Here is a 23,436-nt window from a genome sequence, read left to right on the forward strand (position 1 = left end):
ACCACTTCCTTATTACTCAATTTTCAGCATGTTTGTTGAGTTATAATCCTCAGACTAATCTAGTCTGCACTGACTGCTCTCGGTAGCTTTTATTCCGTAATAACTGATCGTGCTACTCAGCCATCTGGACCAGCAGGGAAGCATTCAGTCTGCACCTGATGTTAAAAACCGTGTTTAGTGTGAGAAACACAACCACAGCAAATCTATCAGTGTGTGAATCGCTTTTAATCTTAATACACATCAAAATAAAACAAACCACCCAAAACGCAGTAAGAAGGATGAAGCTAAAGTTGGCTGCCTATTCAGCTTCTTCAAATTTTCCCATTGCACCTTAAATTGTGCAGCACTCACTTTCTGGTGCCTGAAGCTGCACCATTTAAGTAAGTTTCGAACGAAAAGCTGGTAAATAAGACGCTGAATTCAGCTTCGTGTAAGACGGTGCTAATATTAAAGTATTATGAATATCTACACAGATTACGGAATGCTATAAAAGCATTAACCATCACTGTAAACAAATAACTACCACATAAAGTCAAGATCCCCTGAATAGACTATTAAATGAAATAAGATTAATATAAAACCAGAGGAAAAACAATCACATCAGCAGGTTTTTTGGACCTCACCAACCACACGACCATATCTGCACATAAACATCTGACAATCCATAGGCATCACACAAACATGACTGTGGATCATTGCGTTCCCTCTGTTATATAACCCTGTCCCGCTTTCTGAGTGCAGTATTCTTGAAATATTATGATTTTGGACCATATCTTTCTTAATCTGTCATTCTGTAATAGTACTGAAAGCTTCCCAAGCCAGAAGTGTTCACAGTGGTGGTGATAGGAACCAGACATCTGAAGAGTTTAATGTGCTCACAGAATGTATTTTTTAAAGCCATTTGTGGCGGAGGGCTACATTCAGGGTGTTGCAGGGCAAAGTAGTCCCCAAAAAAACCATCTTTTTTTCATATTTTTTCATTTATCATTATCAACATTGCATATAAAACTGAGAGGGCATGTCGGTTCACTGGTGGTTTTGGATAGTAATTAAAATGGCTATATTTGTGTTGTAGACATGGTGACTCCTGGTTCCCATCACCACCACTGTAAAGACATCTGAGTCAGTAGCTTACTCTACAATGAATTTCACATCAAATCACTCTGAATGACTTTAAATGATAAAATATTTTTTTCAAAAGCCTCTTTTGAATGAATGGTCCAACAGAACTGGTCCAGAGTTACTTGCAATAAATATTTTTTCCCCTTCATCAGTGAAGTTCTCCATTCTGGAGATACAGGTTTTGTTTTGTTTCTCTACAATAGTGACAATATAATAATCTCATCATAGCTGTTAACAAAAGCAGTACCATAAACCACTGTTTAATATGGCTTAACTCCATTCAGCTGAGACACAATGGCCTTGTGGTGTCACGCTGACTCATAGCACTACCCTTTTATCCCCATCATGCACCTGCAGTTGAGTGAACCAACAGCCGATGTTCTTGTTTATGACTTATATAAATGGGGTGGGATTTAGAAACGACTGGTATCGAGACCGGCCGTTGCTCTGAGGGCGTGCCGGTTTCAGTGTATGTACCAGTCAGTGGAATTTAAAGCAAACAGATGGGTCATGAGGTCGCAGCCCCCAAAAGTAATCTTGCTGGTAGACGGTCTACCTCGGTTGGCATGTCAGTGTCTTGTAATCCTCCCCGTGAAGCTTCGGCATGGGCCTGTATGCAAAGCAGAGCAGCTCAAAAGCTGCTGCTCACCTCACGTCTGTGTGATAAGAAGAATGGCAGGCTGCTGGACTTTGGCCTCTTTTGGGGCCGACAGGTGACCTAGGTAGAAGATACTGTTTCCACACCTACTCCGAGCTGAGGAAGGAAGTTGGTGAGCGGTTTTGTTCTTGGATAAGCTCTTGGGCTTTGGTTTCAGGTAAGTGTATTAGCTGTTTTTAAAGCCTATTTTCATAGAGGAAAGTGAGCAACCTTCATAACGTAACATCTTAACATACATTAATGTAAAGATGTCATTCTGGGCCATTTCTATTAATAAATGTCCAGATAGTGTAAAATAATAGGGCCGTACAGGCAAAGTGACAGAAATACCAACCGATTTGTAATATTTTACAATAGAAAATACGTGTGGTGATGTAAACTGTTAGTAAATGTAGTGTACAAACAATATTGATCCCATAAATGGTATTTTTATGATGTGAGTTATAAAAAAAGTCATAATTCGGTTCATTTTCAGCTAAAGGTCCAAGAACTGTCAAGTCGGGATATTTTCGCAGGATAGAATAAGCACCATTTTACAAAGGTTTCCAAACAATAATACACGGCGGACAGACATATAAAGCCTTTTTCAGCACATTTATGTTCAGTATATACAGTATCTGATCATAATATACAGCAGTATTCACTTCTAGGCCATTTCAAGAGCTGACGCTGTCCTTTATGTCGATGTTTTTATAGGAGTTTTTGCCTCTGCTTATCCGATTATATGAACTCGTGAGCTTCTCAAACTGGCAAGAGCATTTGTGAAGGATCATGGACACGTTTGCCCTTGCCGCTGTCTTGCTTTTCATCATGGGGGGTGAGTATTCATGATCGACGAGTGTGTTAGTGTGTGTTGCGCTGGTCTGAGTGGATCAGACACAGCAGGGCTACTGAGAATAATCCACCAACCAAACATATCCAGCCAACAGCGTCCTGTGTCCACTGATGAAGGACTAGCAGCAGATGAGCTATCCTCACAGACCAACAGGGTAGGAGTGTCTAATAGAGTGGACGTTGAGTGGACACAGTGTTTAAGAACTGTGTCTGATCCACTCGTACCAGCGCAACACACCACCACCACATCAGTGTTACTGCAGTGCTGAGAATGATCCACCACCCAAATAGTACCTGCTCTGTGAGGGTCCATGGGGGTCCTGACCACTGAAGAACAGGGTAACAGAGTATCAGAGAAACAGATGGACTACAGTCTGAAACTGTAGAACTACAAAGCGCAGCTATACAGTAAGTAGAGCTGATCAAATGGACAGTGAGCGTAGAAACAAGGAGGTGGACTTAATGTCAGTGTTTAGGCGGCGGTCCTATGATGGTCCCTTTTCAGGGATGAATGGAGCAGCAGGGCATCTGAAAAGTCAGATAAGCTACAGTAACCATACTAACCATACCTTGCATCTGTATAGTATGCAGCCCTTCCTGCTCCTGCTTTATTCTCGTTGGTCTTCGATTCGTAGAGCCTCTTCACCCTTGTCTTCCCTCATTTGCGCAGATGGATCGCGACAGTAGCATTAAATCAAGATGTTCATCACATTTCGGAGAGAAACTGCAGCAAGTCTCTAATTCATCACTCCAGCGTGATGGAGGCCCACTTGATCTTCACTAATCACTGCATGCTCTGCTTTGGAAGTGATTAAACCCTTTGATACGCGATGAGATGCCGTTCTGTTTATCAGGCTGCGGCAGTGCCTGAGAGCTCGCTGGAGTGCTTTAGCTTAAAGGCTAACATGCAAATTTTTGGTTCAGTCTAACCAGAGCCAGACCTGGAGCGTATCTCACCACAGATATGCTTTCGTTTCCAACTGCTCTACTAAACTACATCCACCAGACACTTCATTAAGCATTTCGTCCCTGTCTCTACACTCTCTGTCCTTTTATCAGCTCTACTGACCACAGAGGCTCTCTTTGTAGTTCTACAGTTACAGACTGTAGTCCATCTGTTTCTCTGATACTTTGTTAGCCTGTTCTTCAGTGGTCAGGACCCCCACAGGACCCTCACAGAGCAGGTATTATTTTGGGGGTGGGTCATTCTGACACTGGCGTGGTGGTGGCGGGTTGTGCTGGTATGCATGGAGTCAGAGACGACAGCTCATCTGCTGCTGCACAGTTTGTGTTGGTCATCCTCTAGTCCTTCATCAGTGGTCACAGGACGCCGCCCACAGGACGCTGTTGGCTGGATGTTTTTGGTTCTCAGTCCAGTAGCGACACAGCACTGCTGTGTCTGATCCACTCAGACCAGCGCAACACACACTAACACACCACCACCACGTCAGTGTTACTGCAGGGCTGAGAATGATCCACCACCCAAATAGTACCTGCTCTGTGAGGGTCCATGGGGGTCCTGACCACTGAAGAACAGGGTAACAGAGTATCAGAGAAACAGATGGACTACAGTCTGTAACTGTAGAACTACAACGTGGTTATAACTTAAATGCTCTTGTGGCTGAATGCAGTCAAATCCTCACAGCAATGTAAAGCCTTCTCAGAAGAGTAGAGGCTGTAACTTCAGCAAAGGAAGACAAGCTCCTTATGAAATCCCTTTATTTCAGAAAAGGCGTCTTTTGGACGTTTAGTGTATTTTGTCACATTTCCATGAACAGTTCCTCATTATATATAATAATAATAATAATAATAATAATAAGTTACATTTATATAGCGCCTTTCACAAACCCAAGGTCGCATATCTCTCCACGCTCAGGCCCACTGTTGACCATTCAGGTATTGACAGATATGGCTGAGGAAATAAATGCTTTTGTTTTCCTTCTTTCCTCAGGGGTCACCGCTCAAGTGCAGTTGGAACCGCAGAACTCAGTGGTTCTCCAAAGTTCAGATGCGAGGTTCAACTGCAGCACGAGGCAGCAGGCCTGGACGGTCATGATCTGGTCACTAAACGGACGGCTGGCGCTGACCATTTTAGAGGCCTCCGGCATGCTAAACAGCAGTAATCGCTTCTCTGCGATAGATTATTCCACCGCGGGTGAATCTAAGTGGGAATTTATCATCAGGAACGTATCACGAAACGATTCTGGTGAAGTCAGCTGTCAGATCCAAGGCAGTGAGCCTGTGACCACTGGGCTGTCCGTTCAAGGTGCGTGTTAACCCCTTAACCTCTAACGGTCTGTCTGTTGGCCCAAACTTCAGTTTCACCTTTAAAGTGGAAATCCACCCATTTTAAAATTTCCCCATAGTTCAGTGGTTGTTGTAAGCAAAGTCATTCAGAGTGGTTTGATGTGACCTGGTTCATTGCAGAGAAACTTGCCGATTCTGATTTGTTTACAGTGGTGATGACAGGAAGCAGGAGTTGTGATGTCTACAACAGAAATATAGTCATTTATTTACTGTCCAAAACCACCAGTGAACCTACACGAGTCTTCCGAGTTTTTATATGCAATGCCAGTAATGGTAAAATTGTCCTATTGCCCTAAATTTTGGGAGGGGGGCTATTTTGCTTCACAGCACCCTGCATACACCTCTCCACTGTGAATGGGGCAAAACCTACCAACTAGCTGCTTTGCACATTGTGTTACAGTTTCATGAACAGTGGAGCTGTAGAAATGCTCCAAAATCACTTGGAAAGACCTCTGGTTCCATTAACTCCCATTCAAAGTTAAGACCTTTTTTCCTTCTCCTGTAAAGTTATTTTTTTTGGAGATACAGTGTGTTTTTCTCAACAGTGACTCATGGGTATGGGGGTTTTACTCCATTTCACATTGTGCCTGACATTTTCCCCTTTAATGAGGGTGAGGGATTGAAGCGCTGGCCCACATATGGAACTCTAGGGTTTAGGGGGCTCAAGTTGTAAACCAGTCCTTTAAAGAAATTGTAGTAGATGTGGAGGCTGCAGAGTTGAGAGCTTGAATCCAGCATTTTTTTCGGTGTTCTGACCATTAAACCTAAAGCGATGTCAAAACCAAGTTCAAACTTCATGTCCAACATTGATATTGCTCTACGTTCAGTCTGAATGGAACATGGTGCACTTTCCGAGGCCTTGTTGATGAATAAATAACAGTGAAGAGAATTTCTAGTGAATTATCAAAGCTTCTAAGAGTCTAAACTCTACATCTTTCAAACGGTGATTGATTCGAAGTCCATCCCATCACTGCAGTGTCTCTCTATACTAAGAAAATGGCATAGAACCTGATGTAACGTACGGTAACTGAATCAGCGCTAACCTGAACTCCACTGTAAGTTACAATCCCATGCATTCCAGCTTAAAAAATGATATGTGAAGTGGTTGGTTAGTGTAGTGGTTAACACCTCTGCCTTCTACACTGTAGACTGGGGTTCAATCCCCACCTGGGCAAAACACCCTACACTATACCAATAAGAGTCCTTGGGCAAGACTCCTAACACCACCTTGGCCTGCCTGTGTAAAATGATCAAACTGTAAGTCGCTCTGGATAAGAGCGTCAGCCAAATGCCATAAATGTAAATGATATTTGAGGCAAATAAAAAGTTTCAACAGCCTCTCTAATCCCAAAACAAATATATGTGCTGAGCTCATGGATAATAGAGCATATAGAAAAGCTTGTGCACAAAAAGTTGGTGGAAAAAATGTACAGATCTTTTACAGGGCACAATCTTTAAGGGCCCATATTGTGTATATATATATATATATATATATATATATATATATATAGATCCATTCATGATATTTGTGTGCTTTTGTGTACCAAAATTATAATTTATCTAACATGACTATTTTCAACCACTCTGTATCCCTTTACAATTAAACAGGTTGATTTTGTTACCGTACTTTTAAGACTGATATATGTCAATGATATATGTTTTGATTGGCTATTCTGTATTGTGCCTCATTTACGAAGCAATAGAGGCCGAAACACTCCTTATAACTTCAGCATGAATGGGCGGAGCTAAAATGCACTGCTTTTAATGACCTCACAATAGCAGTGAGTGGATAAACAGTAAAATGTTTTGCAATTTAAACTGTGTTTACACACTACACCAAAGTCTCATTTAAAAAGAGAGGACAGTTTCCGTTTGTTTACCAGGTGCTAACATGTTGGAAACTTTTGCACGGGCCCAATTTTCTGTTTCGGTTTTCCAAAATGTTAAATTCAGCAAATAAACAGTAATTGTGCATTAAAAATGTTCAGAAGTGTGTTCTCTGTAGAGGATGTGTTCACTTCTTTTCAATGAAAAAATCAACAAAACATGGATTTTCCACAGGGGCGCCAAAACTTTTGTAAACGACTGGGCAGAGGTCAACAGTGACTCTTAGAGCTTCACTTTTGGTTTGGGACATATATGTCAGAGCTTGGTCAAAACAACTCGGTGATAATGCTAATTTCTTCTAGCACCCCTATGGGATTCTAGTAGTATGTTAGCACTAAGCTAACCCAGATTTACATGAACATTTTTTGGCCTTCCTAGATTAAACACTGACATTTGAAGCTTGTAAACGACAGTAACATATATTTTACCTTGTAGCAGTTTCACAGTGACTCTCAGTACAGAATCCTGTCACAGAGCTGCTGCTGTTGTTTTCCATTAATAACGGACTGAAACCAGGTTAGATTGAGGTCAGGACTCTGTGCAGGCCAGTCAAGTTCTTCTACACCAAACTCGCTCATCCACGTCTTTATGGACCTGCTTTGTGCACTGGCGTGCAGTCATGTTGGAACAGCAAGAGGCCGCCCCCAAACTGTTCCCACAAAGTTGGGAGCATGAAATTGTCCAAAATCTCTTGGTGTTGAAGCATTAAGAGTTCCTTTCACTGGAACTAAGAGGTCAAGCCCAACTCCTGAAAAACAACCCCACACCATGATCCCCCCTCCACCAAACTTTACACTTGGCACAATGGAGTCAGACAAGTACCGTCTCCTGGCAACCGTCAAACCCAGACTCGTCCATCGGATTGCCAGATGGAGAAGCGTGATTGGTCACTCCAGAGAACTCGTCTCCACTGCTCTAGAGTCCAGTGGTGGCGCTTTACACCACTGCATTCGATGCTTTGCTTTGCGCTTGGTGATGTAAGGCTTGGCCATGGAAACCCATTCCATGAAGCTCTCTACGCTGTTCTTGAGCTGATCTGAAGGCCACATGAAGTTTGGAGGTCTGTAGTGATTGACTCCACAGAAAGTTGGTGACCTCTGCGCACTAAGCCCCTCAGCATCCGCTGACCCCGCTCTGTCATTTTACGTGGCGTCTGATCACGGAATTCACTGAGCTCCTGAGAGCGACCCATTCCTTCACTAACGTCTGTAGAAGCAGTCTGCAGGCCTAGGTGCTTGGTTTTATACATCTGTGGCCATGGAAGTGATTGGAACACCTGAATTAAATGATTTGGATGGGTGACTGAATACTTTTGGAAATATGGTGTATGTGTATATATTTCCACGTATCTTTTCTGCATGGTCCGCCACCCAAATAACATCTGGGCAATAGCGTTCCTGAAACTGACCAGTGATGAATGCACTTTTGAGGGGCTGGTAAACTGTACAGTCTGTAATTGAACATTATAGTGGACCTATAATAGCTGCAGCTCAGTGAGTGGAAGTACAATGCAGAGGTTTCCAATAAAGTGGACTGTGTGTGTAAATACCTGCATGTATATGCATATGTTGATCTTTTTCCACTGTATGTTTGACATTTCGCGGCTTATTCACCGTGAGGTAAAACAAATAACTCAGCTAAAAGGCAAAATCCCCAAAGGTCCAAATATCACAGAGCGTGACCCAGATCGGAGGGCGCTACATATCTTTACTAATTAACATTCTTATTAGCGGGACTGCAAGCGAGATGTAAGGAAAGGCTGCTCTGACAGGTTTGGAGGCTAAATTACACACCCTGGGATTTCAAATAACAAGTCAGCAAATGTGTTCATGGATGACTGGTTCCAGGGAACCATCAGAAAAGAGATCCAAGCAGAACTGATGCACACTTACATATGTACAGTCCATATGTAGTATAAGTGGATCTTTCTAACAGATTCAAAGAGCTGAAAACACATTTCTGACTTTTGACCGATGTTGGACTTTAGACTAAAATCCTTTCGCTTTGAGTGACCCTTTAACTTAAGCATGTTTATTTTGTTAAAATAAATGATTGACCGTTCCATTGTGTCACTGAGAAAACATCATAACACTACCAAATACCAAATGATCCAGCAGTGACTGTTTTGCTGACAATTTTAGCTCATTTTTAACAGTACTCAAAAACGCTAGCCAGCACACGAGCAGCAAACACAGTTTTGAACAGCTGTACACATAAAATCACATTTTTCATTAAAACACAAAAAAGTTCACTTATTTGCAGAAAAATATGAGTTTTAGTAGTGACAATTATCAATGTTCCACATTGATTTTCAGACACATTCACTTCAAAACAGTGGGATGTAACTGCTCACCATGTGGCCATGAGGGACAGGGATGCAGCCTCAGCTCTTGCTCTAAAATGCAGGCTCTGAAACTCTTTGTGTTTCGGTAGTGACTACAAACACTGCTTTTTAATGTTTAATTTGCATTATTTTTTTTTTTTTATTAAACTCATGATAAATCTAAATCTTTCAACCTCCCTTTAAAAGAAATCAAAAACATCTCTACCAGTGACGGGCTCAAATAGATCAGAACATAATCTTTATAAATATCGAAAGTCTGAAAACTTTAGAAATTGTTTTTTTTTTATATGGTGGGACTGTAGAACGCCAGTACAATATATAATAATAGTAATATTGTATCTCATATGTATCTCACAAAAGTGAGTACACCCCTCACATTCCTGCAATTATTTTATTGTATCTTATCATGGGACGACACTATAGAAATGAAACTTATATATATAAAGTATATAAAGTTAAAGTAGTCAGTGTGCAGCTTGTATAGCAGTGCAGATTTACTGTCCTCTGAAAAGAATTCAACACACAGCCATTCATGTCTAAATAGCTGGCAACACAAGTGAGTCCACCTCACAGTGAACGTGTCCAAATTGTGCTCAAAGTGTCAATATTTTGTGTGACCACCATTATTATCTAGCACTGCCTTCACCCTCTTGGGCATGGAATTCACCAGAGCTGCACAGGTTGCTACTGGAATCCTCTTCCACTCCTCCACGATGACATCACGGAGCTGGTGGATGTTAGAGACCTTGCGGTCCTCCTGGGTTTAGGTCTAGAGACATACTTGGCCAGTCCATCACCTTCACCTTCAGCATGGCAGTTGTCAGCTTGGAGGTGTGTTTGAGGTCGTTATCGTGTTAGAAATCTGCCATGTGGCGCAGTTTGCGAAGGGAGGGGATCTTCAGAATGCCACAGTACATGTGGGAATTCATGTTTCCCTCAATGAACCGCAGCTCCCCAGTGCCAACAGCACTCATGCAGCCCCAGCCCATGATGCTACCACCACCATGTTTGACCATAGGCAAGAGACAGTTGTCTTGGTACTCCTCACCAGGGCGCCGCCACACATGCTGGACAACATCTGAGCCAAACAGTTTACCTTGGTCTCGTCAGACCACAGGACATGGTTCCAGTAATCCATTTCCTTGGACTGCTTATCTTCAGTAAACTGTTTGCGGGCTTTCTTCTGCGTCAGCTTCAGAAAAGCCTTCCTTCTGGGATGACAGTCGTGCAGACCGAATTGATGCATTGTGTGACGTATCGTCTGAGCACTGACCTCCCTTTTCTTCAACCTCTGCAGCAATGCTGGCAGCACTCATGTGTCTATTTTTTTAAGCCAACCCCTGGATATGAAGCTGAACACGTGGACTCAACGTCTTTGGTCGACCCTGGCGAGGCTTGTTCCGAGTGGAACCTGTCCTGGAAAACCACTGTATGTCCTTGGCCACTGTGCTATACCTCGGTTTCAGGGTGTTACCAATCTTATTATAGCCATGGCCATCTTTGTGGAGAGCAACAACTCTACTTCTCACATCCTCAGAGAGTTCTTTGCCATGAGGTGCCATGTTGAATATCCAGTGGCCAGTATGAATGAATTGTACCCAGAACACCAAATTTAACAGCCCTGCTCCCCATTCACACCTGGAACCTTGTAACTCTAACAAATCACATGAAACCAGTGAGGGACAACAACACAATTGGGCACAATTCAGACATATTCACTGTGAGGTGGACTCACTTGTATTGCCAGCTATTTAGACATTAATGGCTGTGTGTTGAGTTCTTTTCAGAGGACATGTAACGTGGAGCGATGAGGCGGACGCACAAGCTGAGAAAAGCGAGATTTATTAAGGGCAAATCCAGGGTCATGGTCGAAATGGTTAGGGTTAGGGTTCAAAGGTTCAAATAGCCAACACGGAGAGAATGCTGGTCAGACATGACAAAAGAACATAAGCAAAACAAACACCAAACACTCCAATCAGCACATACAGACAGCAATCAGCACATACAGACAGCACGTCAAACAAGCATACAAACACCAACAACCACAAGGGGCAAACACAGGGCTTAAATACAAGAGGGCTAACAAGGGATAACAGGGCACAGGTTGAAGCACAGGTGGGAACAGTCAGGGGCGGGGTCCGAACTCAAACACAACAAACACACTTGGACGATCAGAAAGTAAACAAAAAGCATGTGGAGGAGTGGGAGGAGCCAATCGTGATAGACCAGTAAATCTGCACTGCTATACAAGCTGCACACTGACTACTTTAAGTTCTATCCATTTCTATAGTGTTGCCACATGAAAAGATATATTTGTAGAAATGTGAGGGGTGTACTCACTTTTATGAGATACTATATATATATATATATATATATATATATATATATATATATATATATATATATACTTATAGTGGTATACTCACATATTTCCACATAGTAAAAAATGGTTTGTCAGTTCAACCTAAAAAAGCATTCATGTGATAACAAGCAGCCCAGCTGCTTTTATTGTATCCATGTAAAAACTTAAAATGAACCAATATCAAACCATGTTTTAGTTGAGATTAACAAAAATTCTATTCTAACTCTAAACCTCAAAGCATTAAATCACACTTCAGCCCTGTTCCAATATCTGCAGAATATATGTAATAATAATAGCCCCCTTAAGTACTTATATACAGTCATAATATGACCCATAATAATGAAAACAATTTTTCTAAGCCTAATTTTGACCATAGTTGATCTTGACATTGTAGCCTATCCCTTATTTTCTTAGGTTTTCCCGTTTTCCAATATCAAAACATTTTTGCCCTGAAAACCAATGAAAAAAACCCACAGATAAAGTATTCTTTCAGAGACTCACTCTAGCCTGGTCCTGGTGGTCCTCTGTGAGAAAAGTGATTAAGTTTTTTTAGCCATGGGCTTCGTGTAAACACTCACAATGAGTTCTCATCAGGACATGACAGTGCTAAGTATCCTCATACTTCTCCTAGATTAAACGCTTTCCTCACAGCAGAGCTTCTCCCACAGGAAGCCTGAGATGAAAAAGTGGAAAGCAGGGCCAAAATGTGCTCCACATGACAAAGGATACAATAAATGGCCCAGTTACACAAATGCAGTTCAAAACCTACTTTTTAGACTCAAAATCACTTTACTAGGGGGTTTTAACTGTGTCTTTATTACTGCATGCAGCCAGTCAGGTGTTTACAGTCTAAAAAAGTGCTGATGTCTTAATCCATAAATCTTATCTTATCATATTGATCTCCAGTTTACTCCTCTGGGTTCGGCTGGCCGTGTGTTCTGTTCGCAGACACCTTTATCATTACGTCCTTTCAGAAGAGAGAATCGATTTCATTTAGCAAGTCACAGGTAGGTCTCAAGTGAGGCACATTGTCCACTTTATGTGCCAAATTCAATACTAGGTTTTACTTAATAGCATATACTTCACTTTTATGTAATTGCATGTTACATGGACCAACAAAGCTTTTCCAAGTGTTCCCACAACTTGCAAATTTTGTAAGCAGAACCCAAAATAGGCCTAAATTAAGAACCCAGTCATTTTGGAAGGCTAACAACTGAAAATGTCATCATTTAAAAGCAAATATAAGTAATAGCATGCTAAACAATAAGGTACGTAAAGAAGGGGGTACGCCCCCTCTAAAACCCACCCCAAATCTCTTTAGTCCATGCTCTTTGAACATCTGGAGTACAATCAATAACTTTGTGGGGACTTTTCAGCCAGGCTAACTTACCTTATCAATAGTCTAGCGACAGGCTTTTTGTCCATAGCACAATGTTGACAAGAGCACCATTAACCTCAAGTTTGAGCTCCGCCTTCATGAGGCGTTAAATTGGTTTAGAAATTTCACTTTTAGTTCCAACACCAGTAAATAAGTTTAAGACACTGAGCTCCAAATTTTTCATGGTGTCCCCAGATGTTATGAGCTTGTATCTGGCCTATCAGCCTTGGGAAACAAGTAAAAAACTTTAATTGGAATAGAATCTTCATAGTGGTGGACAGTAACAAAGTAAATGTAATTGGTTTCTGTACTTAAGTAGTTTTTTCATGTATCTGTACTGAAGTGTTTCAATTTTGAGCGACTTTTTACTTTTTACTCCACTACATTTTGAGAAATCTGTCGTTCCTTTTGGTTTATATATGTGTGTAAAATTGGAGCAGGTCTATTCCAACATAAAACCACCATTTCATTTTACAGTAAATTAGTTTGGGCTGGTTTATGTTTATGAACAGACGCCTACAGATCAACATAGTAAAGGAGCTCATCTGTGATCCTGAGTTTAAAGCCAGTTTTTATTCAACTTAAACTTGGAACTAAGTTGTAAATAAATCTGAAACTGAAACTTTGCTTGTGTGTAAAAAGTGATTTCAGAGCCACTCGGTTCTCCCTGATGGAAACTGTTTACCTTCAGTGTTTTGTGCTTGTCTCGTCTTCACCTGGAAAAACTTATTTAAGGTTCAAAGCTGGACCTTAAAACCACTGTTGTACCTTTGAGGGGACATTTACATTGTTTGTATCTTGATGAACGAAAAATGTACCTGCACAGAACCTTTATTTTTAACAGTATATAGATTAACATATACAGTTTAAACTGGGATCTTGCTTAGATCCAGCACTGTGTCTAGATAAACTAAACATTTTAGGACAGACGTGGCTCTGGGGCCATCATGTGACAAGATTGGTTTCCTTTGATTGGATATTGACATAGCTTGCATCTCTTTGATCTTCTGATTTGCTCTTTCTTTGCACCCAAATCCATCTTGTTTACGAATGTGTTACTTGACCGCTCCTCACTGGTCAGCACTTTCCAACATCTCTTGGGAAGCAGTTACACCTAGATCTGAAAAACAGTCCATTGCTCAAGCATGCAAATCCATCTCAAAGAGTAAGAGAGGAACGGAAGCCATGGATGACTCTATCATGGTTGTTATTGACGTTATCCTGTTTGTTGTCTTCAGAGAGCGGCTCAGTGGAGGTTCTAGGGACGAACTGGACAGTGATGGAGGGAGATCAGGTTGTGTTCCAGTGTCTTGCAGCAGGCTGGTTTCCTACACCACAGCTTTCCTGGACTGTGGCTGACACACTCGTGGACCAACAGCTCTTCAACACCAGCTCTGTGGAAGTGGGCACTCTGGTCAACTCCAACAGCACTCTCAAGTTCACAGCGGTCCACAATGTATCTGTGGCATGCCTGGCATCCATACCTGCCCTGATCATTCCTCAACGCAGCAGCGTTTTCCTCGTTGTTGGTAAGACAGTTGCATTTTCACATGAAAAATGGGGGCTGGATAACATGATCAGAGACATTTTTCACCAGAATAAAAAGCAGATTGACCTAATTTTGAGACATGATGGATGACAGAAGAGTCAGGAGGCATAGAGGGGGACTTTAGTCAGTCACATTACAGAGTTGCATGTTGGCTGACTTGAGGCTCAACTTGGACTTACCCTCAAATGACTTGTGAATCAACTTGTACCCCAGACCTACAGCATTCTACCTGGAGAAAAAATAAAACTGATTAAATTAGGATCAACCTTTAATTTCCAACCTTAACCTTGTGTGACTTTGCATGTCTGAGTTGAGTCTTGAGTCTCTGGGGTTTGAGTCTAAGTCAGGTCCCCAAGGTTTGAGTCCAAGTTGAACTGTAAACTTTGGGATTTAATCTCTGGGATACAATTTTGAGTCAAATCTTGAGTTGTTTGTGTCTGAGTGATTTAGAATTTCTAGAGTGCGAGCTGAGTCAAATTTTGATTACTGGGGTTTGAGTCCGAGTTAAGTGAAATCTCTGGGATGTGATCAGGTCATGTCTTGAATCTCTAGGGTTTTAGTCTGAGTCAAGTCTATGAGGTTTGAGTCTGACTTGAGCCAGAGTCGAGTCAGAACCGAGTCTCTTGGGTGCAAGTCTGAGCAAGTCTCAGGTTCCTGAGGTTTGAGTCTGAGTCAGGTCTTGAGTATGTGGTGTGTGAATCTGAGTGAGTCTTGAGTCTTCGGTGTGCAAATCCGAGTCGAGCTTTGAATTTCTGGGGTTTGAATCTGAGTCAGGTGTTGAGCGTATGGTGTGCAAGTCTGAATTGAGTCTTGAGTCTTTGGGGTTTAAGTCAGAATCAATTCTCTAGTCAGAATCAGCTGTTTGGGGGTTGAGTCTGAGTCAAGTCTTGAGTTTGGAGGGGAGGGGGAGCCACTCTGAGTGAAGTCTCAAATGTCGGGTGTGAGTTTGAATCGTGGCTCAAATCTCTGGACTACAAGTCTGAATCCAGTGGTGCCAGTTGTTTCTCTAATGTTGCAGCTAGAATGCTGAATATTTTACTGCAGCTGTAGGTAAATTATGATGTAAACTGTGGTAAATGTCCTGTAATCATCATTTCAACCGAGAGAATGGATTACTCAAACAGCAGAAGAGCTGAGGAGGACAACAAGCTAAAAGCTAAAATTAGCAAAGTAGAGATAACTTACCTCAGTTTGGCTTCTTTTCTCTGACCGAAAGGGTGAAAAGCATCTCTGGTGTCCATATTGGGTGGAATTTAGATTCTGCATGAATTTGTTTGATGACCTAGGAAAGAATTACAACAGTGCTAGCATCTTTGTATTTATTGCTCTATAGATCAGTGGCAATCATTCAGAAATTATTGACTCCATAGGGATTCAAAATGACTATATAAAGTACACAATATTGCCAAAAGTATTCGCTCGTCTGCCTTCACATGCATATGAACTTGAGTGATATCTCATTCTTAATCCTTAGGGTTTAATATGATGTCGGCCCACCCTTTGCAGCTATAACAGCTTCAACTCTTCTGGGAAGGCTTTCTGTAAGATTTAGGAGTGTCCATGTCTTTATGGATCTTGCTTTGTGCACTGGTGCTCAGTCATGTTGGAACAGGAAGGGGCCGTCTTAAAACTGTTCCCACAAAGTTGGGAGCAGGAAATTGTCCAAAATCTCTTGGTGCTGAAGCATTAAGAGTTCCTTTCACTGGAACTAAGGGGCCGAGCCCAAATCTTGAAAAACAACCCCACACCATGATCCCCCCTCCACCAAACTTTACACTCAGCACAATGCAGTCAGACAAGTACTGTTCCCCTTGGCAACTGCCAAACCCAGACTCATGCAGCTGGATGCAGCTGCTCGGCCATGGAAACCCATTCCATGAAGCTCTCTACGCTGTTCTTGAGCTGATCTGAAGGCCACATCAAGTTTGGAGGTCTGTAGTGATTGACTCTGCAGAAAGTTGGTGACCTCTGTGCACTATGACCCTCAGCATCCGCTGACCCCGCTCTTTCATTTCATGTGGCCGACCACTTCGTGGCTGTCATTCCCAATCACTTCCACTTTGTTATAATCCCACTGACAGTTGACTGTGGAATATTTAGTTGTGAGGAAATTTCATGACTGGACTTGTTACACAGGTGGCGTCCGATCACGGTACCATGCTGGAATTCACTGAGCTCCTGAGAGCGACTCATTCTTTCACTAATGTCTGTAGAAGCAGTCTGCAGGCCTAGGGGCTCGGCTTTATACACCTGTGGCCATGGAAGTGATTGGAACACCTGAATTCAATTATTGAAAGCTTTTGGCAAAACAGTGTATTTTTGAAATGCTGGGCATTGCAGTGAGAGAACCAGATGAATGAAAAACATGAAAATGATTAAAAATTATTAATTCAAGCCAATGAAACCAAGTGATATAATTCTGATGCTACATAATGTTACATGACAACCATAGTTGCTACATAACGTATTACACCACAGTTTTAGGCCAGAATGCCCCTTTAATACTAGCGTAGCATAGAATATCATGTCACCACCGTCCCCTCTGAGAACTGCACTTAATGTTACAGGCAGTTACCTGATGAAGGTATGAGTAGTTTTGGATTTTATGTAATTGCTGTGCCATGTTTTACTGCACTGTCCAGTGTAAAAGCACTACAAATGAACCATCAACATAGGCATGTTTTCTGCTTGCTTTTACTATTGTTCCATTTGTAGTCATGCTCATGGGTCCCGCTGGTGGCAGGAGTCCTGAACTACAGCCTCTTAAGCCATTTGTGTTACTGCAGCCTTGCAGATAGCACAGTGAAGCACAAATACTCCTAAACTCCTGAAGTGCATTAGGCATAAGAATCTAACTTTTCTCTTTCCTCTTCCTAATTGCAGAGAAGGTGGAGAAGCCAGTGCACAGAGACCAGACCGTGCTGATAGCCGTCATTGTGTCCGTCATCGCGGTTGTCCTTTTAATCCTCATCATTATCACCATTGTCTTGTGCTGCAAAAGGAGAAAGCGAGCACGTGAGTGTGCAGCAATTTCAAAATAAGTTGGACAATGGAAGTTTCATGAACTGATTGCTTGGTCCGCTGAGGCTGAAGACAACTGAAGGCTGTATGTGCGTTAGTATATGCTTAATATGAGGAGGAACAAAGTGCACTACGTTATGAGTGGAGCGTTAGGTGACAGGCATGGACAGGTGTCATGCGTTCAGACCCGAATGATTTACAGTATAAATGCAACTGTGCACATCAGTCTGGTGTATGAGGTGGGGTTAATGTCCAGGTCGCTGGATATTTTTATTGCGTTATTCAGGTAAAAAAGGCTCCAAGAAACATTGTGTGTTTTCCAAAGGTAAATGTGGGGGTCTAACTCTCACTTTTCTGCTTTTCAGAAACAAACTACCAAGGGGAAGCAAGGTATGTACGACTGGTAACAATGAAGGAAATAGGGTTTCACGATTTTTGTTAATATAGTTGTGAATATCAGCCAATATATATATATATATATATATATATATATATATATATATACACACACACACACACACACACACACACATGCACACACATATGCTGGCACCTCTATGTGGTTTTCAGTGACCTGGGAAAGTTTCACCCCACACCTACTGTGCGTCACACAGGAGGCTGACCCGGGAAGACATGAAGGCCAAAAATGTCCTCCTGCAGCCACCAGTCCAGGCAGCCTCATAGCAGCAATCACCCTCATCCAATCGGCCAGCACAGGCAGGAAAGTAGCTGTGATGTAGCATCACTTAGGCAGCCAGTCTGAGAGGCTACATAGCTGCCATAGCGCTGTTCATGCAGCCAAACACTACGGGTCTGGGGAGCCCCACAGCTGCAGTACAGCATCAACCAATCAGCCAGCCTAGGCTGCAATGTCATATCAGTCAGGTCCCCAGTCCAGAGAGCCTTGTAGCTGGGATACTCAAGCTGGTTCAACCTGGCTGCATCATACCTGTGATGTAATGTCACTCAAATGGCCAGCACAAGCAGCCCCTGGGCCACAATTGGAAAATCGCTCTCAACCACTATTTCCCTGGATATGATGGCTATTGATGGCTATATGGAACTATTCAGCCAGCAGGGAAACAGAAAAACATACACACAAACAATACAAAACAAAAGAAAAAACGATGTAAAGCGGCTGCCATATTGTGCCAGTGTACTTACGCACAAGGGTTTGAGGTAGACACGTGATTATTTACATGTGCAGCATACGTTTCTTGTATTTGTTAGCTGCATTAGCCTCATGCAAAACTAAAGAAGCGAACTTCCGACCCCGAAGACGTCTTGGCTGGTTGACTATATCAGGGCTTGGAGAAAACTTTGTAAATTTGATATTTGACCAAACTATCGCTTGGAATACATAGTCTATATTAATACTCTGCAGTGAGTAAAGCCCTACTGGAGCTGGATTAGTTTTGCCAGAGGAGGTTCAAGTAATGTAATTCGTGATTTGACTAGCCAGCAGGAAAAAAGATCCAGGCTATTTAAGGTAATTTCCCCAGATTTCATTTCAGGACATTTACATCAACATTATGTGACATTTCAAACACTTTCGAACAATACCAACATGTTGTGTGGCTAAATGGCATATAGACTAGCGTTATACTAGTAAAGTGCTTTCATTTAACTTCCCAAATGCCGCCCAACAAGGCCAAAAATGCATTGTCTTGCTTTGGGGACTTGATGTTTCATTTTCGTTCTCTTTTCATTCGGCCTTCAATAAAATATCGTGGATTGCAGTGGAATATCATGAACTTGAGGATTAAGGAATTGGCTCGAATCATCAAGCTCTATTTCGCTGATATTCACGAAAAGAAAAATGAAAATATTACCCAGTTTTGTTATTACATTACTGTGATGCTGAGTCAGAACAGAGCTCTGAGTTCAGCAAATCTTATATAGAAGGTATTTCACTCTGCAGGTATTACTTAGCAGACTTTTAAAAGCTATACACACTGCAGATTCATGCGAATCTCTTCGGTAATCACTGAAATTACAGCGCCTCCCCAGATACAAAAATAATCCAGCTCCAATAGGGATTAAGTCTGTGTTTACCATTGAAAGTGTAAGACAGGCAGAGAGAGCTGTGGTGAGTTTATGTGGGAATCTCTGGGGATGGCAGGAGGGGACTTTCTTTCCATTTTCCGGAAGACTCTGTGTTGTCAGTGTGCCGCTAAAAGGTTTTGATTGTTCCGGTAGAGCACACTCACAACCGCCGAAAGAAGGAGCTGCGCACCCTGGGGAAGGACAGGGGCAGGATAACCTTGGTTACGTTACCGACCCCAAAGGTGAGACGTACAAACTCACACGCTCTGAATCTACTTTTCATTTTCAGATACATTAAAAAAACTTAGAGCCAGGCTTTGGGTGGGGCCTAAAGTGCTGTGTCCTTCCGCGTAGGCCCATCCAAAAAACTTGCATATATGTATTTATTTATTTATTTATTTATATTTAGAGTAGATTCTTGTTTATGAACATTTGACCACTAAAAAACATCAATTTAAAACATTTCAATTAGGCAGAAGCAGCAGAGATGCAAGTATTTCCATTGGGGGAAAAAATGGAATCATGGAGGGTCTATATACAACGTTTAGTGACCCTAAGTGATATCCTACGTCTTTAAAAAATGGTTCTGCAGGGGCTCTATTGTAATGACAATGGTTGGATCGAGATCCATGAACCGTTTGAATGCAAAGTGTCTTTGCTTGGTGAAATAATGATTTTCTATGAAGGAAAACCTGGAGAACGTTTTAAGAAGTGGTTCTATATAAAGGGTTTTGTAAGTCAATGAACCTTATTGTGATACTAAATACAGCCTTTTTGTGTTAAGAGTGCACTTGGTGGCCCCCCCACCCAACCACCCACTCACTCACCCACTCACTCACCCACACACTCACCCACACACCCACTTTAAACCATGTGAGTAAACACACAAACCAACAAGAAGCGACATACTCATGGTGCCCCCTGGTTTTCTTGGAGGCGCTAAGCAAGCACTCATACCACTTAAAGCGAGAAACAGTTGACCTCGACATGAAATCTTGATATTGATTGACAACCAGAGATAAAATGTAGCTTGTATCCTTTTTCACAGCAAATGACACCAACAGTGAATATACAGACAGCGGATTCTGGAAGTTCAATTACATCAGCACTATTCAGGTAACCAATGGAAGTGTATATGTTTCATATCACCGATCACCGAATGGAAAATTTGAAAGGATTCTCCTTCCATGCGGTGACACAGTATCAGGGAGGGTCTAAGAGCTAGATGAGGGGTAGTGTGAGGGGTTAAATTGTTGGTCGAATTGTTTTTGAATTAGTTTCACCACTCATTGCCCACTAGCAGCTCAACACAGTCACATTTCATACACAGTTTAGCCATCTAATTAACAGAGTTAGAGCAAAGAAATATATTATTTGATTACACTGATGAAAAATATCAGCGCCACGTTCTATGCTACCAGCAGAATGGCCACTAGGGGGCCTGCAGAAATAGGCCACATGATACAATATGATAAATCTTGCTTAATATTAGCAGACATGAACTAACAAGGCAGAAAAAATCTTCCATGCTGACATAACATGTCTTGTTTTCCAGGTTCCTGATGTGGTGAAGAGTAACCAAGAGGCCAATGATCATTATGGCACCCTCGGTGACAATGGTGTCCGAAAACACAGACATGTAACCATAGTGTAAAAAGGCAATGAACAAAGTTGTTCAAATGTAAACACTTTATTTAATATATTTGAAGGGGAAATAGAGTTTAACTTAAATATGAAAGATATATTTTTATGTATGTTGGTGAATGCAAGCATGTATGGCATATGACATATGACAAGCTGTATATATACATTTTTTAAGTAATGTGAATGGATTTCAGAAAATGCAGTATAAATGTTTTCAGCCCTACTTTATAATATGGCACTAACAACTGTGTAGTTACACATTAACAACACATGCAATAACAATGTAACTCCTGGTGATGTATTGACTGTTACAGATGAATTATTGTAGCTTATGTAAGCACACACATGTATCAGCTCCATTGCCTTCTTATGTAGTTACACAAGTGTTTATGTAAACACACACACACACACACATGTAGATGCACATGTATTTGAATAAGCTGTTCTATAAGCTTTATTGCTATAATCCTTCTGTAACAGTTGTAACAGCAGTTACATTGTTGTTACATGTATTGTTAACATGTAACTAAACAGTTATTACAGTGCTCTAATATAAAGTAGGTGCATATTTTCTATGTTTAACTGGCCCAATGGCGATGCAGAGAGGTCTCATATTGCTCAACCTCGAAGGCCAGGATACTTGGAGTTCCACTGAGCTACCTATGTAGATCTCATATGTACCATACTGGATTCCTCCTTGGTGTAATGTTAATGTTACATTAACCCTTAGTGTATAATCAGACCATCGATTTGAAACGCTTTCTGTGAGTTCAGTCTGTAGTTGTTAGGAATGATCTCACTGAAATTCTGTGTAGATTCCCTTGTTCTTTTTACCGCACAAAAAAGGAAAAGGAAAAGAAAAAAAAACCACATGAATCACGGGCTCAGTGTACATCACTTGCTTGTATTTATAACTCCACGTCTGCCTGATGACACAATCATTGGCAAACGCCACTTGTTCCCTTATAAAACTTTCTACTTTCAGGTTTATGGTCAGTGAGAATTAGTCAACAGATTCGTTTTACTGATGAGCATTTTATGTGGTGCATTATGCTTCATGAACCATGCAATTCAGTTAATTTATCATTGTTTGTATTAATATGGCCAAAGTGTTCCCTCCTCATTAATCAAACATTGGCATTTACATCAAATTTATCTTACGGAACAGGCCTGAGACAAAACTGACAGAATTCAGTGTTTATTGATGCTGTGTGGGGCTTGGCAGCCATGTACAAAAATGTGTTGATGGATTATGTGTAAACGAATGAATTTCTTTGTACTGACAATGTTATGATGGTAATTATTCTTAATAGTTTTCTTGATATTTTTATACGGTGTTTATCAATAAATGCAAACATATTTTATGATGAAATGGGAAAATAAACAAGGTGTTGTCCAGTTAGTCTTATTTTCACAAACAAATATTTGAGTAGGTACCAAAGTGGAAGGTGGCTGTTTTTGGCAATAGTTTATAGTTCACAATCCCATTACTGGACATTTTCACAGAGACATTATGGTATATATGTTAAAAGAACTTTACATCTGTACAATCCAGCTTCATATTTTACATAAGTAAATGCTGCGAATATGAGCAGAGGTGTCAAATTCAGGTCCAGAAAGTAAAAGAAATTCCCAGGATTTTGTTCCAACAGGCTGGACAGCTCTGCTGGTGGTATGATCTAACTAAAGAAGCCAGCCTGTTGGAACAAAATCCTGGGAAGGACTTTTACTTTCTGGACCTGAATTTGACACCTCTGAATATGAGCTATTATATATCTGTAAAGCTGCATTGTACAGCTCTAGATGTGAGTGGTTATAGATCTGTAAAGCTGCATTGTACAGCTCTAGATGTGAGCGGTTATAGATCTGTAAAGCTGGATTGTACAGCTCTAGATGTGAGTGGTTATAGATCTGTAAAGCTGCATTGTACAGCTCTAGATGTGAGCAGTTATAGATCTGTAAAGCTGCATTGTACAGCTCTAGATGTGAGCGGTTATAGATCTGTAAAGCTGGATTGTACAGCTCTAGATGTGAGCTGATATATATCTGTAAAGCTGCATTGTACAGCTCTAGATGTGAGTGGTTATAGATCTGTAAAGCTGCATTGTACAGCTCTAGATGTGAGCAGTTATAGATCTGTAAAGCTGCATTGTACAGCTCTAGATGTGAGCGGTTATAGATCTGTAAAGCTGGATTGTACAGCTCTAGATGTGAGCTGATATATATCTGTAAAGCTGCATTGTACAGCTCTAGATGTGAGCAGTTATAGATCTGTAAAGCTGCA

At 41.4% G+C, this 23,436-nt stretch overlaps 1 protein-coding gene across 1 annotated transcript; it reads left to right on the forward strand.

Annotated features, from left to right (window-relative positions):
• The first annotated feature begins 1,832 nt into the window (after positions 1 to 1,832).
• Positions 1,833 to 22,523, forward strand: igsf5a (immunoglobulin superfamily, member 5a). The gene is made up of 9 exons (XM_037547075.1): positions 1,833 to 1,937; positions 2,477 to 2,597; positions 4,566 to 4,880; positions 14,131 to 14,421; positions 17,325 to 17,456; positions 17,828 to 17,852; positions 19,662 to 19,750; positions 20,557 to 20,624; positions 21,064 to 22,523. Exons 2-9 carry the CDS (start codon positions 2,552 to 2,554, stop codon positions 21,160 to 21,162), a joined length of 1,065 nt encoding a protein of 354 aa, XP_037402972.1. The 5' UTR covers positions 1,833 to 1,937; positions 2,477 to 2,551; the 3' UTR covers positions 21,163 to 22,523.
• Positions 22,524 to 23,436: the final 913 nt, after the last annotated feature.

Source organism: Pygocentrus nattereri, chromosome 18, assembly GCF_015220715.1.
Source record: "Pygocentrus nattereri isolate fPygNat1 chromosome 18, fPygNat1.pri, whole genome shotgun sequence".
Taxonomy (NCBI): domain Eukaryota; kingdom Metazoa; phylum Chordata; class Actinopteri; order Characiformes; family Serrasalmidae; genus Pygocentrus; species Pygocentrus nattereri.

Coding starts and splice junctions, on each gene's coding strand:
- igsf5a (XM_037547075.1), top strand. CDS start 2,552: ATGGACACGTTTGCCCTTGCCGCTGTCTTGCTTTTCATCATGGGGG. Junction 14,422..17,324: donor CAGCGTTTTCCTCGTTGTTG/GTAAGACAGTTG, acceptor TCCTAATTGCAG/AGAAGGTGGAGAAGCCAGTG. Junction 17,853..19,661: donor AACTACCAAGGGGAAGCAAG/GTATGTACGACT, acceptor TTGTTCCGGTAG/AGCACACTCACAACCGCCGA.